The following is a 17,788-nucleotide window of genomic DNA, read 5'->3' as shown; positions in this document are numbered from 1 at the left end:
AGTCCAGGAACAGTAGCCTAGCATAGGAGGCAGGGTTGTCTAGGTGCTCCGTGACGTATGCCAAGCTGGCATTGATGGCGTCCTCCACAGATCTGTTTGCCCTATATGCAAATTGGAGTGGGTCAAGGTGGACGTCCGTGAACCTTTTCAGGTGGGCAAGGACCACTCGCTCCAGCAGCTTCATGATGTTAGAGGTTAGGGCCACCGGTCGGAAGTTGTTGTGCTCAGTGCTGCCTGTTTTTTTGGGAATTGGTACAATTGTAGACCGCTTAAAACAGGAGGGGATTGTGCCATCCGATAGAGACCGCTTGAATAAGGCGGCGAGCACAGGGGCTAACTGATCGGCACAGGTTCTCAGGCAGATCGACGACACTGAGTACCTCAGTTTCGTGGACGGCAGCAGGAGCCAGGGTGCCGGATTCACCCAAGGGGGGTCACCATGGCCGCGGCTGTGCGGTCTGCAAGCTGGGTTGGTTGTCGCTCAAACCTGCAGTAGAACTCATTGAGCTCCTCTGCCAGATGAAGACTTGGGGTCACCAGTTGAGGAATGGGTTTGAAGTTCGTGGCCGCCCTCAGGCCCTTCCAAACCTCCCGTGTGTTGTTAGACTGGAGGCAGAGCCCCACCTTCTCGGAGTAAGCCCTCTTTGCTGATCGCAGCTCTCTTTTCAGGGTGTACCTGGCCTCCCTGTACTCCTCGGGTGAGCCAGACCTGTGCGCTTCCTCCTTGCATTTCCGAAGCCGGCAGAGCTTGTCGTTGAACCAGGGCTTGTTATTGGGGAAGACCCTGAAAGTCTTGGGTGGGATGCACGTTTCCTCACAGAAACGAATGTAGGAGGTGACATTTTCGGCCCATTCATCTAGGGAGGGTGCCTCTAGGGTCGACCAGTCGGTGGTGTCAAAGCAAGCTTGTAGCTCCATTTTAGACTCGGCTGTCCATTTTCCGATCGATTTTCATAGAAGTGAACAGAAAATCAATCAAAATTCAGATCGAATATGTTGGAAAAAATCGATTTGGCAGGTAAATCTGCCAGAAAATTGTATCGTGTGTACCTAGCGTAACAGTGTAAAGAAGTGCTGCAGTTTTAGTGGCACCTAAAGGAAACATCAGGGAGTTTAAAAAAAAAATCAGATCTACTTACCTTTTCCTCCAGCCCCTGGAAGGCTATGTGTCTCTCACTGCAGCTCTGTTCCAAGCCAGTCTCCTAGGGTCCCCTCTCGGTAGCAGCCACTGACCCAGCCAGGTCAGCAGCCTCTGTGCATGTGCAAGCAGCGCAACTGTGGCCCGAAGCATTGTGCACAGGCGCAGTACTTCTGCATGCAAAGAGGCCACTGACCAGGCGGTGTCCGCGGCTGCTACAGAGGGGACCCTGGGAGACCGTCTTGGAGCGGAGCTGCAACGAGGGGCACATAGCCTTCTAGGGGCTAGACGAAGGCACAGGTAAGTACATCAGCTTTTTTTAAAAACTCCCTGATGTTTCCTTTAAGTGACACCAACATTTAGCACTTCTTTACACTGTTAAATGCACATACTCCTATAGTGGAATCAATTGCTACTAATAATTAAACACAAAAATTAAATTTGCATTAAGATTATCTAAATTTGGTCAGTAAATAGTCTAAGCAAAATGAGCTTAGTTTATCTACAGTAACCAGTACAGTAAACTCATAGCAATGTCAAGGTGTTCGTCATCCACTGAGCTCTCCCAGGTAAGTAGTGATTCTTTTAAAACTCCCTGATGTTTCCTTTAACCTCTTGAGCCCTAGAGGTTTATACCACTCTAGTGACCAGGCCATTTTTTACAATTCAACACTCCACAACTTTAATGGTTTATTGCTCGATCATACAACTTAGCACCCAAAAGAATTCCCCCTTTTCTTCTCACAAATAGCACTTTCTTTTAGTGGCATTTGATTGCTGCTGCAATTTTTTTTTTATGAATTAAAAAAGACCTATATTTTTGAAAAAAAACTACTTTTTTTTGTTCCCCTCCCCCCTGCCCAAATTGGCTCTAGACTACGATACATACACTACACTATACATACATAGACATATGCCTATGGTAGGGATTAGATTGTGAGCCCCTCCGAGAGACAGTTAAGTGACAAGAATAAACTCTGTGCAGCGCTGCATAAGATGTCAGTACTATATAAATATTTACATTAATAAATACCTAAATAAACAGCCTGCCAGCGTGGAACGGTGGGTGGCAGGCTGATGGCTTGGGTCCCCTGCGCGTAGTGATCTCGTTCCTCACAAGATGAGGCACATATGCATCATGGAGGAACGAGAGAGTCACTCTCCCACTCGCAATCGTGCGTTAGGTGGTCGGGATTTGGTTAAAGAATTCTAAATTCAGTAAATCTATGGCCCTTATTCAATTCAAATTTTCTCCGAGGTGATATTTTTACACCTCATCAATAACATGCCTTTCAAGCCACCAGCAAGCAAGAAAATACTTAAAATAATTATGACAGTCTCTTTTCACTTACTTTTTGGTACTATTTCTCCTAAGGGAATATGTAAGAAAAATAGTGAATTGGGCCAAGAGGCCTGATGCCCAAAATTAAGGTAATACTTCCATGCACAGTCACCGTACAGTAATATTACCCTTACTATCATCACTGTATACTGCTAGTTATGCTATTAGCGTGATCCACGGTGTTTGACTAGCGCAGCTGTTGCTATGGTAACACGTGTTCCTAATGAGCATTACTGTGGTACACAGTGCTGATAGTAAGGGTAATATTGCCGTGCAACAGTGATGAGCGGAAAATGCAAATATTCTTTTCGCTGAATTTTCGCCGAAATAAGTAATATTTTTGCTTTGACAAGCGAAAATTCGCCCGAATATTTTACCATTTATTTTCGCCTAATGTCCGCGATTTTTGCTGTAAATTGCAAAGCCCCCTTACAAGCTAGAATCACCAAATTAGCAGAGTATGTTAAGGAGAACGGTGGGTATAAGGGGAAAAGATAATATTTCAAAAAGACCTTATAGTTTTGGAGACAATAAATTTTAAATTTACGAAAGGAAAAAAAAGTATACATTCATGTTATTTTCTTTTTAAACGCTTCAATATACATAGTGATTTAAATAAAAAAAAATTATTACATGAAGTGCACGTGTCAGTCAGTATTATTACAGAGGCAGAGGGGAGCAGCAGAGTGACCATCATCCCCATAAGGCAGGAGAAGCAGGCAGTGTACATATCCCATAAAATGACAGTAGCGGGTTGAGCAGCGGCTCGGTCAGAGTGACCATAAGACCTTTAAGTCAGGAGAAGCAGGCAGAGTACATATCCCATAAAGTGACAGTGGCTGGGGGAGCAGCAGCTCGGTCAGAGTGACCATCACCCCCATAAGTCAGGAGAAGCAGGCAATGTACATATCCCATAAAATGACAGTAGTGGGGGGAGCATCGGCTTGGTCAGAGTGACCATCACCTCCATAAGTCAGGTCTGGGAGAAGCAGTCCATCACCCCCATAAGTCAGGAGAAGCAGGCAGTGTACATATCCCATAAATTGACAGTGGCGGGAGGGGGGGGGGAATGACTTATAGAGATGGCCCGAACCTCTGATTTTCGGTTCGCGAACTTCTGCAAAAAGTTTGGTTCCCGCACACTTATGCGAACCGCAATAGACTTCAATGGGGAGGCGAACTTGGAAAACTAGAAAAAATTATGCTGGCCACAAAAGTGATGGAAAAGATGTTTCAAGGGGTCTAACACCTGGAGGGGGGCATGGCGGAGTGAGATAGACGCCAAAAGTCCCGGGGGAAAATCTGGATTTGACGCGTTTTAAGGGCTGAAATCACAGTATTTGAATCAAACCAGAAACAAGCATGCAGCTAATCTTCTCAGAAATCTGAAACAAATATCAGAAACACCTGATCTGCTGCATGCTTGTTCAGGGTCTATGGCTAAAAGTATTAATGGTAGAGGATCAGCAAGATAGCCAGGGAACTGGTATTGCTTAAAAGGAAATAAATATGGCAGCCTCCATATACCTCTCAATACAGTTTTTTAAAGGACAACTGTAGCGAGAAGAATATGGAGGCTGTCATATTTATTTCCTTTGGAACAATACCAGATGCCTGGCTATCTTGCTAATCCTCTGCCTCTAATACTAGACCCGGAATAAGCATGCAGCAGATCAGGTGTTTCTGACATTATTTTCAGATCTGATAAGATCAGCTGCATGCATGTTTCTGGTGTGATTCAGACACTACTGCAGCCACATTGATCTGCAGGACAGCCGAGCAACTGGTATTGCTTAAATTGAAATACATATGGCAGCCTTCATACACCTCTCACTACAGTTCTCCTTTAAAAAGGACTTTTGTTTTAGAATACAACTACAATATAGCCTGCTGTATCTTGTATTTGTGGAGACTTTCAAACCACAAACACACAGTAGACTGCAAATAAATGATCAGTAGCTAGTCGTGGCATAGCTAGGAAGCTGTGGGCCCCAGTGCAAGTTTTGCATTGGGGCCCCCCAAGCTCTCTATACATAACAATTGATACGCCACACCAAAACCAAATCAAGGACAACCACAGGGATGGGAAACAGTGTGTTAATGATTACTGCTATCCTAATCATCTATAGAAGTGAATATTACCAGCATACGACCATTAACCACTTAAGGACCACAGCCTTTTTGCCCCTTAAAGACCAGATCCTTTTTCTCCATTCAGACCACTGCAGCTTTCACGGTTTATTGCTCGGTCATGCAACCTACTATCTAAATGAATTTTACCTCCTTTTCTTGTCACTAATACAGCTTTCTTTTGGTGCTATTTGATTGCTGCTGAGAGTTTTAGTTTTATTATATTCATCAAAAAAAAAGTCATGAATTTTGTCAAAAAATGATTTTTTTTACTTTGTTTGCTGACATTTTTCAAATAAAGTAAAATTTCTGTATACATTTTTGTCCAAATTTATTGTGCTACATGTCTTTGATTAAAAAAAAACATTTAGTGTATATTTGCAAAGTATAATAGGAGCACCTGGCGCTCGAAATACAGAGCCATAAATGTGGACAGTCACAATGTTTGTACAGCCGAGTATTAATTGCGGGGATTGCATTGTAGGGACGGCAGCGCCTCCCTTAAGCTACAGTGGATTATCCGTCTTACAAAAGACTCGTGACAGTACCTCTAAGCTGGATCACCAATACCCCAACCGAGGATGATGCCGTCTTCTCTTGTGCTATAATCCGTTCCGGAATGTGGGGGAGAGAGAGAGGCTCTCAGTGGCGCAGCTGGGCTCAAAGCTCGCGCGGAGACACTCCGTCCTTCCCTCTCCACATCCGCCAGTAGTAACGTCACACTCTGCGTTCCACCGCTCTCCAGGCAAGTGTCGGCTTGCTTCCTGGATAAGGGTATACAGAGGGGACAAACTAATTGTGCAGACTACGCTGAATGTTGGTAACGCTGCGCATAAGAATGCACTTACAGGACGGATTCTTGGCTTTATTGCATATAAAAAATTGTATCCCGATCCGGATTTCGGCCTCACGCCTTCATCAGGGGATACTTTATACAAACTAAACAGGGTTTATATAGATGCACATAATTGAATAGATCCTCCTCCCTTCATTCCCATTAATTAGCCGACAGTACAGGAGGCAGGAAGGGACAATTGTATGTCCTAGAAATACAATATATGTACAATCAAGTCAAAGCAGGTGATTCTTAATATATGACAAAAGCTATGGTGATTCATAAAACATATTAATACATATTCAAATGACTAAAACAAATAAAATCTAATCATAAAACCGATTATTCATCCTTGATAAAACAATTAAGATCAATATGGGCATTCAGACCCCCTGGTCTAAGTGTATCTAACTGATAGATCCATCGTGTCTCCAATTGGGATAACGTTTTAATAGTGTTTCCACCCCTCCAATTGGGTTTTACACAATCGATTGCGAAACATCTTATACCTTCAGGGGATTTATTATGACACTCAGCAAAATGCTCCGGAATACTATACCACAAATGACCCCATTTTAGAAAGAAGACACCCCAAGGTATTCCGTCAGGAGTATGGTGAGTTCATAGAAGATTTTATTTTTTGTCACAAGTTAGCGGAAAATGACACTTTGTGAAAAAAAAAACAATAAAAATCAATTTCTGCTAACTTGTGACAAAAAATAAAATCTTCTATGAACTTGTCATACACCTAACGGAATACCTTGGGGTGTCTTCTTTCTAAAATGGAGTCACTTGTGGGGTTCCTATACTGCCCTGGCATTTTAGGGGCCCTAAGCCATGAGGAGTAGTCTTGAACCCAAATGTCTCAAAATGACCTGTGAAATCCTAAAGGTACTCATTGGACTTTGGGCCCCTTGGCGCAGTTAGGCTGCAAAAAAGTGCCACGCATGTGGTACTGTCGTACTCAGAAGAAGTAGTATACTGTGTTTTGTGGTGTATTTTTACATATACCCATGCTGGGTGGGAGAAATATCTGTAAATGACAAATGTTTGATTTTTTTTTTACACACAATTGTCCATTTACAGAGATATCTCCCACCCAGCATGGGTATATGTAAAAATACACCCCAAAACACATTATACTACTTCTCCTGAGTATGGCGATACCACGTGTGGCACTTTTTTGCAGCCTAGCTGCGCTAAGGGGCCCAACGTCCTATTCACAGGTCATTTTGAGGCATTTGGTTTCTAGACTACTCCTCACGGTTTAGGGCCCCTAAAATGCCAGGGCAGTATAGGAACCCGACAAGTGACCCCATTTTAGAAAGAAAACACCCCAAGGTATTCCATTAGGTGTATGATGAGTTCATAGAAGATTTTAATTTTTGTCACAAGTTAGTGGAAAATGACACTTTGTGAAAAATACAATAAAAATCAATTTCCGCTAACTTTTGACAAAAAAATAAAATCTTCTATGAACTCGTCATACACCTAACGCAATACCTTGGGGTGTTTTTTTTTCTAAAATGAGGTCACTTGCGGGGTTTCTATACTGCCCTGGCATTTTAGGGGCCCAAAACCATGAGCAGTCTGGAGACCAAATGTCTCAAAATGACTGTTCAGGGGTATAAGCATCTGCAAATTTTGATGACAGGTGGTCTATGAGGGGGCGAATTTTGTGGAACTGGTCATAAGCAGGGTGGCCTCTTAGATGACAGGTTGTATTGGGCCTGATCTGATGGATAGGAGTGCTAGGGGGGTGATAGGAGGTGATTGATGGGTGTCTCAGGGGGTGGTTATAGGGGAAAATAGATGCAATCAATGCACTGGGCAGGTGATCGGAAGGGGGTCTGAGGGGGATCTGAGAGCTTTGTTATAATTTAAGTAGGCCTCAGTTATTTGGACTGAGTTTTAGGTAAAAGGCTTGTTCGCAGAGTATACCTTTAAAATAGAGTTTCTTGTGATGCAGGCACAAGCCTCTCAGTGTCTGCTTGAAGCAGATGATACAAGCAGATACTGAGAACATGTTCCTGAAGCAAGGCCACAGGCCTACACTGCCCCAGACAAATGGACTACGAGAACAATCAACATAGGCCATATTTACAAAATATCACATTCTTGTAAGTAAGTGAAAAGTGGTCATGGAATATTAATCGAGTAGGTGGGTATTATGACACCACGAGGGGTCTAAGCCAATAGTCGGGTCTGGGGGATGGCTAAGATGAGGTCACATTTAACTCTTTCCTAGTCAGTATTAAGGGGCCGGATGGGCTGACAGAGCGCACTCGGATTCCTACTTTCATGCTCTCTATATGCTGACTGGAACCCCTAATTACTTATTTCCTTCCTTTATGTAATCTGGTATAATGGATGCTGTACATAGTTAGTCTAGATGTAACATAGGATAGACATAAGAAGACCTGATTACCCTCAGCAGGAAGGTAATCACGCAGCTGTAACGCCACATGAGAATCTGCTTGGCTAGGATATGACAAACTGTATCTGTATATATGTTTCCTGAATAAACAACTTATACTTTGAAGATGACTGAGAAAGTCTATCTCCTGCTTGCTGTGATGAGTCGTGTTTGCAACTCTCGCTGATGAGTTTGCTGGTGCCGGAGCAAAAGGTGATTTATAACAGGTTTGGCCGAGTGATCAGGAGCCCACACGGGGAAAATTAGGGCCTGATCTAATGGGTAGGTGTGCTAGGGGGTGACAGGTGGTGACAGGAGGTGATTGATGGGTGTCTCAAGGTGTGATTAGAGGGGGGAATAGATGCAAGCAATGCACTGGCGAGGTGATCAGGGCTGGGGTCCGAGGGCATTCTGAGGGTGTATGTGGGTGATTGGGTGCCCAAGGGGCAGATTAGGGTCTGATCTGATGGGTAGCAGTGACAGGTGGTGACAGGGGGTGATTAGATGGCAGAACAGATGTAAACAATGCACTTTGGAGGTGATCTGAGCGTGGGTCTGCGGGCGATCTGATGGTGTGGGTGGGTGATCAGATGCCCGTAAGAGGCACGTTAGGGTCTGATCTGATAGGTGGCAGTGACAGGTGGTGATTGATGGGTGATTGATGGGTGAATGACAGGTGATTGACAGGTGATTACAGGGGAGGATAGATGTAAACAGTGCACAGGGGGGGAAGGTCTGGGGGGGGGTTGAGGTCATTCTGAGGGTGTGGGCGGGTGATTGGGTGCCCTAGGGGCAGATAGGGGTCTGATCTGATGGGTAGCAGTGACAGGTGGTGACAGGGGGTGATTGATGGGTGATCAGTGGGTAATTAGATGGCAGAACAATGCAATTTGGAGGGGATCTGAGGGTAGGTCTGCGGGCGATCTGATGGTGTGGGAGGGTGATCAGATGCCCGTAAGAGGCAGGTTAGGGTCTGATCTGATAGGTGGCAGTGACAGGTGGTGATTGACGGGTGAATGACAGGTGATTGAAAGGTGATTACAGGGGAGGATAGATGTATGCAGTACACAGGGGGGGGGGGGCTGGGGGGGGGGCTGGGGAGGATCTGAGAGTGTGGGGGGTGATCAGGAGCCCCCAGGGGGCAGTTTAGGGACAAATTAAAAAAATAGCGCTGACAGATAGTGACAGGGAGTGATTGATGGGTGATTAGGGGGTGATTGGGTGCAAACAGGGGTCTGAGGGGTGGGCAGGGGGGGGTCTGAGGGGTGCTGTGGGCGATCAGAGGGAAGGGGGGGCAGATCAATGTGCTTGGGTGCTTACCTGCGTGGCTGCCCTCGATCACTGGGACCACCAGGGCAGGAGGCAGCCTGATCCGGTAGCTAGTAACCCGCCGGCGCTTCCGATCGGCCGGCGGGTTACTGTGCGAGGGGGGAGGAGCCTGTTGCCGCCGCCGGCGATGGGCGTATTGCAGTCGTTTGGGCCCAGCCCTTGCCGCCGCCCAACGGCTGTGGGTGGTCGGCAAGTGGTTAAAGAGCTAATACTGTGGTTGAGGGTGGGCCCCTCCGGGCCCCTCTAGCCCAAGGGCCCTGATGCGGTGGCTACCTCTGCACCCCCTATTGCTATGCCCCTGGTACTAGCTAGCTAAGCTCTCTCTACGCCTATCATATCCACTAACTCTTCCCAACAGAGGCTGGTGTGTCAGAGAGCTTTTCAAGGGGCTGTCTGTTGTCTGATTGGTTGTAGTTATAGGAGTACTGGGTCAATTCTGCAGCTAAGAATCATTGGAGACCTAATATGGGAAGAGAAGACATTACTTCCTATCAATTTTTGAATGTTCATGCTAAACACAGGTCGAATATAGCAGTTATTTTCGAAATTTAGTATTTGGGTGAAAATATGGCACTTTCCCTTTAAATTTCGCTAAAACGTGAAAATGTAAGCTAATTTTTGTGAAAATTTGGCGAAAGCGAAAACGGGATTTTTGCTGTGAAAATGACTTTGCCGGAAATTCGCAAGCAACACTGCCGTGCAATGACTGTGCACAGCAATATTGCTGTGATTATGTGAATCAGGCCCAATGTGTGCAGTCTGCACATAGATCTTCCATTGAACAATATCCAAACACCAGCTTGCTGAGGCACACACTTGCTAATAGATTTTCATTTAGTTCAAATTATGATCTGCACACCAGATCAGCAATATAATCATGGTTCTGGCCATTTATAAGCAATGTCTGTGACATGTACGGTCATGCTTCTGATAGAAGAATATAGCGTTTGTTCAAGTAGCTGGATTTTAATTACTGTTTTACTTGTTAGAAAATTGTCTAAATAAAATTGATGCCCTCATAGAGAAAGGGGCTTTGGAGCAGCCCCATAAGTAAGTTAACCTTAATGCTGCCCCCACAAAAGCCCACATTATTTACGCACCTCCCTTAGGGCGAGCTTCATTTCAAATATTTTTATATAACAAGTGCTCAGGTCACTTTAAAAACATTTTCAAGTTAGGGGAGGATAGTGTCTGATTTCAGTTAGTGTTAGGACCAGGTTAGGATGGATGTAAGTTTATTGGATAGAGGCGAGCCAAGTGAAACAATTGGCCAAGTGTAGGTTTAATAAAAGTTTGGAAGATACATTAAGTTTGGGAATCCTTTAACCCTTCCACTGCCATTGGTCAGATAGATCTTAGCAACACTGTGTTCTTTATTAACAGCCATTGCTAACATGCATCTCATGATGGCTATCAAAGAAATAAAACAAGATTATGGCAGCCTCCCAATCCCAACTATAAACTGCCACAGATGCCGCATCAAAATATATTCATTGTTGCTTCTACTTTGTCTACTATTTATGGTTTTGTGTGTCATCGTTTGTGTAACAACACATAGGCTGGGGATGCAAAATGACCGCTTTGCAGATATGAAGATGGTTTTACACTTTGTTGATGCTTCCTTGTTAAAACTTCCACTAATAGCTAGAAAATCACCTGTGCACAGGGTGGGCTTGACTGAGATCTGCATCTAGAGGTAAGCAGGCTGCAGCAATGTTTGGTAAAGTCCTAGCAAAGCACATAAATGTCCTGGAAGATACTTTTACTCCATGGAGGCTTTTATTTGTTTAATGTGAAGCTAGAATTAGAGGCAAGGGTAGAGTTGTGGTTCGCAGGGAGTGCATGCCAATTTTACCATTACTAATGTCATTACCGCATGTTAACACTTCAGCACCGTGGGCTATACTGTGGTAATGCATGCATTAACCTGGTAATGCCTGTGGCAGGGGCGTTTCTAGGATCCTAGGGGATCCAGGGCAATTTTGGGCACTCCAGCTGGAAAGTGGTTGTGTCCATGCACAAGAATGTGGGTGTGGTCATGGGTGGAGCCAAATTTACATGAGCGTAACAGCAGTCTAAGTAGGCCTTCCCAGAAAAATGTTGGATGAAACCCCCTCTCCATTAATACAAAAAAACAAAACATATAAATAGACAGTGTCACGTAAACATAAGTAGGCAGAATTACCTGGCTTCTGGGCAGGCTTGCCTGCTGCCAGGTTATCTGGCAGTTCCCCCATAGAATTCCCTGACCTTCTAGTGAACCCCCTCCCATGGGCCTCCCATTGAGGTATCACAATTCCCAGCATGCCCTCATATAAGAACTACAGCTCCCTGCATGCCCCCATTAAGGCATCACAGTGCTCAGCATGGCACCACAGCACCCAGTATGCCCACAAAGAGGCAGCACATCATCCCCTCAATGTATGCACAACCAGAGCAGGGACAAGGTCCTCCAGCACCCAAGGCTGAGACACCAAAGTGCGCCCCTCCATTCCTTCCACCCCAGCCGTCACACACTGATTGCTATTAGACTAAGAGGGCCACAGGGCCCACAACCTCCCCAACACCTTAATATCTAGTTATCTGGCTTGCAGTCACTGCTATGTATCCCCTTTTCTTATTTCTTTCGGCTTCATACACAATTAGGAATGACAGCTGAATGAATTGTGTGCCCCCTCCTACACTGCGCCCTGAGGCTAGAGCCTCTCCAGCCTATGCCTCGGCCCGGCCCTGTGAACAACAGCTCCCAGCATGCCCGCCATTGAGGCACCGCAGCTGACTCTGCCTGGAGAACATCCATGGAATCCCAGAATAGATCGGGGGCATGTGCCACTGGTCTTTAAGGCTAGCAATGCCCCTGTCCTGTGGTGTTAAAGGGTTAACGTGTAGTGCACCCCAATGTTAGTAATGTTAAAATAGCCCTGCTCTCCATGCACATCACAATATTACCTCTGTGCTGTACTTCAGGCCCAACAGCTGTAAATATTATGTGTGCTGTTAGTACATGTACATTTTACTAGCATTTATGCAAATTACTTATCACATAATGCACTTGCATTGTACAACAAGTGCATTGTTTGCATGACATCACATATGTTACTGGCTGACTAACACTAACCAAGTCAGCCAGTAACAAATGTTATACAAGTAATGTATAGATTTTTGTATGGCGCAAGTTACGCTATTTGCATAAATGCTGATAAACTTTATGTGCATTGCCTGCACACCATACAATGTGATTGCACAATAGTTTAGCAATCTTACCACATCTGTGCAGTATTAGGTAATAAGAACCTTTTGTTGTAGTTTATATCATGCAATAGCTGGTAAGACTCCACAAAGATGTATAATCAAATTGTGAAGTGTGAGGCCAGCAATAGGTATCAGCAATTTAACCACTTAAGGACCAAGGGTGTTTTGAATAATATGTGCTGCGTGGGCTCTTCAGCCCCCAGCACAGATCAGGTTTTAGGCAGGGCGATCAGACTTCCCCCTTTTTTTCCCACTAGGGGATGTCCTGCTGGGGGGGGTCTGATCGCCGCCGCTGCCTTGTGCCTAGCGAGGGGGGCTCCTCAAAGCCCCCCTCCGCAGCGCTATTCCCCCCTCCCTCTCCTTCTCTCCCTCCCCTCCTCACTATAGGTGATACAGGACAGCGATCCGTCCTGTACCGCCTCAGATAGGCTTCAGCCTATCAGATGCCGGCGATCCCCGGCCAATCAGAGGCCGGGGATCGCCGATCTCCTTTACGGTACTGCTGCGAAAGCAGCGCCGTACGACATAAACACCGGGGATTACTTCCCCGGTAACTTACTTGTTGTAAATGATTAGTTCCTCTGCAGAGCTAGGCTCACTGTGTTTATTTTGGTTCCTTCATTCACAAAATAAAAAAAATTGTTTCTGTCTAACGTTGCTTTCTTTTTAAATTGACGGTTATAACTGTATTATCTAGACTAAATTGAACATACTAAATTGAACAGTTCCAAATGCATACACGTAAAAAGCGCGCTGCAGTAATTTGGGTGCCAAAAAGAGCTGCCAGGAAAATTACTGACATTCTTGTACTAGGCTCTATGTAACTACAATAGTAAAATATTGATAATACTCACCAATATTTTACTAACACCTAAGCAGACCCCATTCACACTTGAAGCCTACCTCTATCAATGCCTAACCCTAACCAAACCCCTCCAACCGAAGCCTAACCAACTCCCCACCAACCGATCCCAAACCCTAACAGACCCCCCAACTGATGCCTAACCCTAACCGACCCCCTGCAATCCCAGCTGATATCCGTGCCGCCTTCACTGCAGCCTGCTATTTTGACGCCTTTGAAGTTCGGGCACCACTATAGGCATCCACGTTAATTGCCATGATTAGTGGCTATAACTTGAATTTGGGCACTGAGCGTGCTGGGGCACCGAGGGCGCCCAAAGATATTGTAAAGACTTCAATATATTTATTGCAAAAAAATACAGACATACACAAAACTCTAATAGCTAATCATTGCAAATTTGTTTTTAATATAATATTTAATAGATTTAATAAATATGACACAGCGCAGATGTACTCCTCTACGTGAATAGTAGGCTTCTCCACTCCTCCACCTGTATGCACTCAGTGTGCAGATAGAGCAGACAGGGAGGCTTTTAGTGGACTATACAAAGGTTTTATTGCTGGATAAAAAGGCATACACAGACAGTTCAAGGATAGGCACTTACTTCAAGAGGACCCTCCCTGGCTGATATCTCTTCCCACTAGAAGTGGTACTCTGGCCCCTCAACTCGATACTGTAGCTTAATTGCCCGATCCTGTCCCGACAAGTTTCGGCTATTGCCGTCTTCAGGGGATAAAAAAAAATAAAAAGATTTAATAAATAGGCTGAGTCTAGGGTTTTAAGTATTTTATGTATTTAATATAAATGGGAAAACACCAATTGTATACCTCTAGGCTAAAAAAGTAAAATGATATTGGCATCTATTCAAATGTTTATTTTGTATAACATCTTGCTTTAAAAAGGTAGAAGCAAAATCTGCATAAGGCTCATCTTCCACACAGTAAAACAAAGTAATCCATAAAGTGTTCAAGTTTCTAAGCATCACACAGTTAGAGCTCATTCATGCTAGAGTAGTGGAGAACCAACGGGAAATTTGATTCAAGATAAAATAAGTGTGAACGGGAAATTAAAAGGGCATTCATGTGTCATCTGCAAAAAAAGCAATAAGACCACACTGCAAGAAGTTATTCTAATATTTAACTTGTATGTAGCGGGTGTATATATACAGACAACAACACGATGCGAAGAAGGATTTTGTGCATGATCCATCTGATATATACGGATTATCTGCTCATCTTTGGGAACATATTATAATCAGGGAAATATTACATTTTCCATACAGCTAATCCTAGCATGACATAAAACATTCACATACTGAGCTCAGGTGGTGAAATTCATCAACTAAAATAACCTAGTATGCTAAATATAATGGCAGCTTTTGTGCCCCAATTTGGTATTGTGCTAGCTACTGTGCAGCAGGAAACTTTAAAGGGACCCTGAGCAGTAAACCCCCCCAGAAATCTGGACTTACCTGGGGCTACCTCCAGCCCCCGGGTGCACATCCATTGTGAGGTCTCCCGACATCCTCTTCGGTTCTTCCTTGGTTCTGCTGGCAGCTCCGGTAATCCAGCAACTTTGGCTGAAATCACGCATGCACACCCATTGCATCATCATGCCAGTCGCCTTAAGCATCCTGGGCAAGTGCGGTTCAGTCTTTAGAGAACCGCACATGCACAGGATGCCTACAGCGACCGACGTGATGACGCACTGGGTGCCCTCCAAGGAAGAACCTGAGAGGATGCCGGGGGACCTAGTGGGCCATGGTGGGCAGGAGTAATCCCCAGGTAAGTCCAGATTTCAGAGTTTTTTACTCTGAAAATCGATTTTTAAAATTCAAAGAAAAAATGGCTTTTAAACTTGTATAAGCAGGCACAGAGGGCAGAGGTGACACAGAGGGGGACACTGGAGGCACAGGGGGGCACATAGGAGGCACAGGGGACAGAGATGGCACATTGTTCAAACTTAAGAACAGATTCAGGTTAAGAACAAACCTACAGTCCCTATCTCGTTCATTAACCGGGGACTACCTGTACAGCAATGTTAGGAAGAGTAAAGTTGCTTTTTTCTTTTTCCTTTTATAATACATGATCACACCACTGTGGTGGCTAATATATGATTTGAACCTAGATTACTAGCTCTGATTGTAACCACTTGTCCACTGTGCTATTCAAGTCAAATTATATATTTACAAGTATAAATACATACCACTTTTCTTCCCAGTTACACATTGTCACACAGCCTCTCTTTCATCCAGGCTCTTTCCTAGACCCATTTGCATTGCTCCCATTTGCACTTACACCCCAAATTAGGTACTGCTCTTACTCTGTATCAGCTCTTCTGTGTTATCATCTTCTCTGGTCCTATCTCCTTAGCTTCTGTTCTTTATTTGTTTACCTGTGTCATAATGTAGTGGGTTTAGGGACCTGATTTACAAAGGCACCTCAAAAAAATCACCAGTGGAGTTGGCATAAGTACAGTAAAAGTGGGCTGGACTCATTAAAAGTCATTTGCTGTTGAGTGATATTTGCAAATCTCACCTGGGTCATGTCAGATCACGGGCAGTATAACTAAAGCTAGTTCAAAAACATCATTATCAACCTTAATCACTAATTATACATAGTTATTAAAGCGGATCCGAGATGAAAAACTAACTATAATAAGTAACTTGTCTATATATCTTATCTAAAGTTTAGATTAGTTTACATATACATATATATCTTATCTAAAGTTTAGATTAGTTTACACAGCAAATATAGCTGCAAAAAGCTTTAATAGAAAATTATTATTTCTTCCTGTGATATAATGACAGCAGCCATGTTGTTTGTAAACATTACACAGAGGCAAACTTATCTGTATCTTGAGCACTAAGCCTGTGAAAAAAACCTAATCCCCCCTCCTCCCCTCTGCCTCTGAAATCAATGGCTAGTAACACCTCCTCCTCCTCCTCCTCCTGCCCAGACTGAGCTCCCATGAGCCCCTGCTACTGCCAAGGCTCTCTGAAAACCTGTGAGCATGGTTTATTTAGTTTATAGGGAATTAGAGTATTAAAACAAAAACAAAAAAGTATTTGGCTTGAGGAATGCCCTATAAACAATAGGAAAGGAACACAATTATGCAATGAGTAAAAGTTCACCTCGGATCCACTTTAATTAATTTCAGTAGAATGTCAGAATTCTAGCGGTATATTTATGCAGGAAAAGCTGTCATATGTGTATGTTTTAAGTTTCAATGTTCTACGCAAAATTTCATTGTAAACTGTAAAGTTAGAGTACTTTTTTAAAATATTGCTTGGAGACATCTCAGCATATTCCAGGCAGTGAAACTCATAATTAGATTATTTTAGTTTAGAAGCTAAAACATTTTTTGTTTATGTTAGAATCATCTTTCAAATGTCAAGGTTATAGATAAGTGTACTGTGTGAAGACTGAAAAGAAGAAGTTTAAAATTCACATTACTGCAGCAGTCATATTGTTAGGCTTGGTGGTATATTCTTCACAGTCAGCACGTGGTGTATATCCTGACGTGAAGGAGGTACACACGCTAGCACAAGGAACCAGGATATCCCCAGTTTAGTGAAGGAGAGAACTGACTCCTTTGCAGGAGATGTGGCGCACAGAGCAGGCGTAGATCCGAACAGCCACAAACAATCCTTTCACTATAGTGGCTCAGCGCAGGGTAGCGCTGAGTGCATAAACCAGAACATAGAAGATCAGGACAGGTAACAGAGTGAACGTTTGCTGAACTAGTCACTGCTTAAGTGACAGCAAGCTTCCATAACAAGACAGACTGGAATGAGGCAGCCAATGCGTTTGCAGCGGTGGCGTGCCTCACAAGGACAGGACAGAATAGTCGGGAAATAGAGTCAAAGAAGGCAGACGTAATACACGCATATATACGATAGGCATGATTTCCTAGCGTACTACGATTACAGCTATCAATGAAACTACAAACGACTGACTGACATATGTATATATCGGCGATAAACTGATAAGCAAGGAACACGAACTAAGAACTGGAGCAGGACAAGGAACAGGAGTAAACTAGCTAAGCACGGATGATCACGATACGCGAAACCTACCAAAACGTGCTGGAAACTGACTGACTGAACACAGGATATAAACAGTTCGAGTACGTATATATCAGCGACACTGATGTATTAACGTAACAGGAATACAAGGAAAATAACAAACACACTAGTATGCGTATATATTGGCGATGAACCGGTATATGATGCAAGACTAGCAAAGTAGCAATTACTGATAAACAGAACAGAACTTAGAAGGACTCACTGACCCCTTTGCAGGAGTCAGTGCAGTCCACACGAGATCTAGGAGCGAGGGGGCCGAGACAGAGTAACAGACTGATCTGAAACTATGATAGCCCGAGGAGCCCTGCAGGAGACAGATCTTTATACTGAGGTCATCCAATGGGAGCAGACATGCAGATTCCCACACAGGTGAATGGTAATCATTCAATCCTGAGCT

General features: G+C 44.1%; 1 protein-coding gene across 2 annotated transcripts in view; it reads right to left on the bottom strand.

The window, feature by feature from the left end:
* MEI4 (meiotic double-stranded break formation protein 4) overlaps positions 1 to 17,788 on the bottom strand; it is a 622,672-nt gene that overhangs the window by 169,325 nt on the left and 435,559 nt on the right. Inside the window, exons 5-6 of one of the 2 annotated variants that reach the window (XM_068281515.1) lie at positions 13,909 to 14,027; positions 5,159 to 5,374 (exon numbers count right to left, since the gene is read on the bottom strand). In XM_068281515.1, the coding sequence (XP_068137616.1) occupies positions 5,161 to 5,374; positions 13,909 to 14,027 (333 nt within the window). In that variant the 3' untranslated portion in view covers positions 5,159 to 5,160. Of the gene's footprint in view, positions 1 to 5,158; positions 5,375 to 13,908; positions 14,028 to 17,788 lie in introns of those variants that run through there. The other variant, XM_068281517.1, reaches the window with a different exon arrangement.

This window comes from Hyperolius riggenbachi, chromosome 4 (assembly GCF_040937935.1).
Source record: "Hyperolius riggenbachi isolate aHypRig1 chromosome 4, aHypRig1.pri, whole genome shotgun sequence".
NCBI lineage: Eukaryota > Metazoa > Chordata > Amphibia > Anura > Hyperoliidae > Hyperolius > Hyperolius riggenbachi.
The sequence above is the reverse complement of the archived record's forward strand: the minus strand, read 5'-3'. Positions and strand labels throughout refer to the sequence as shown.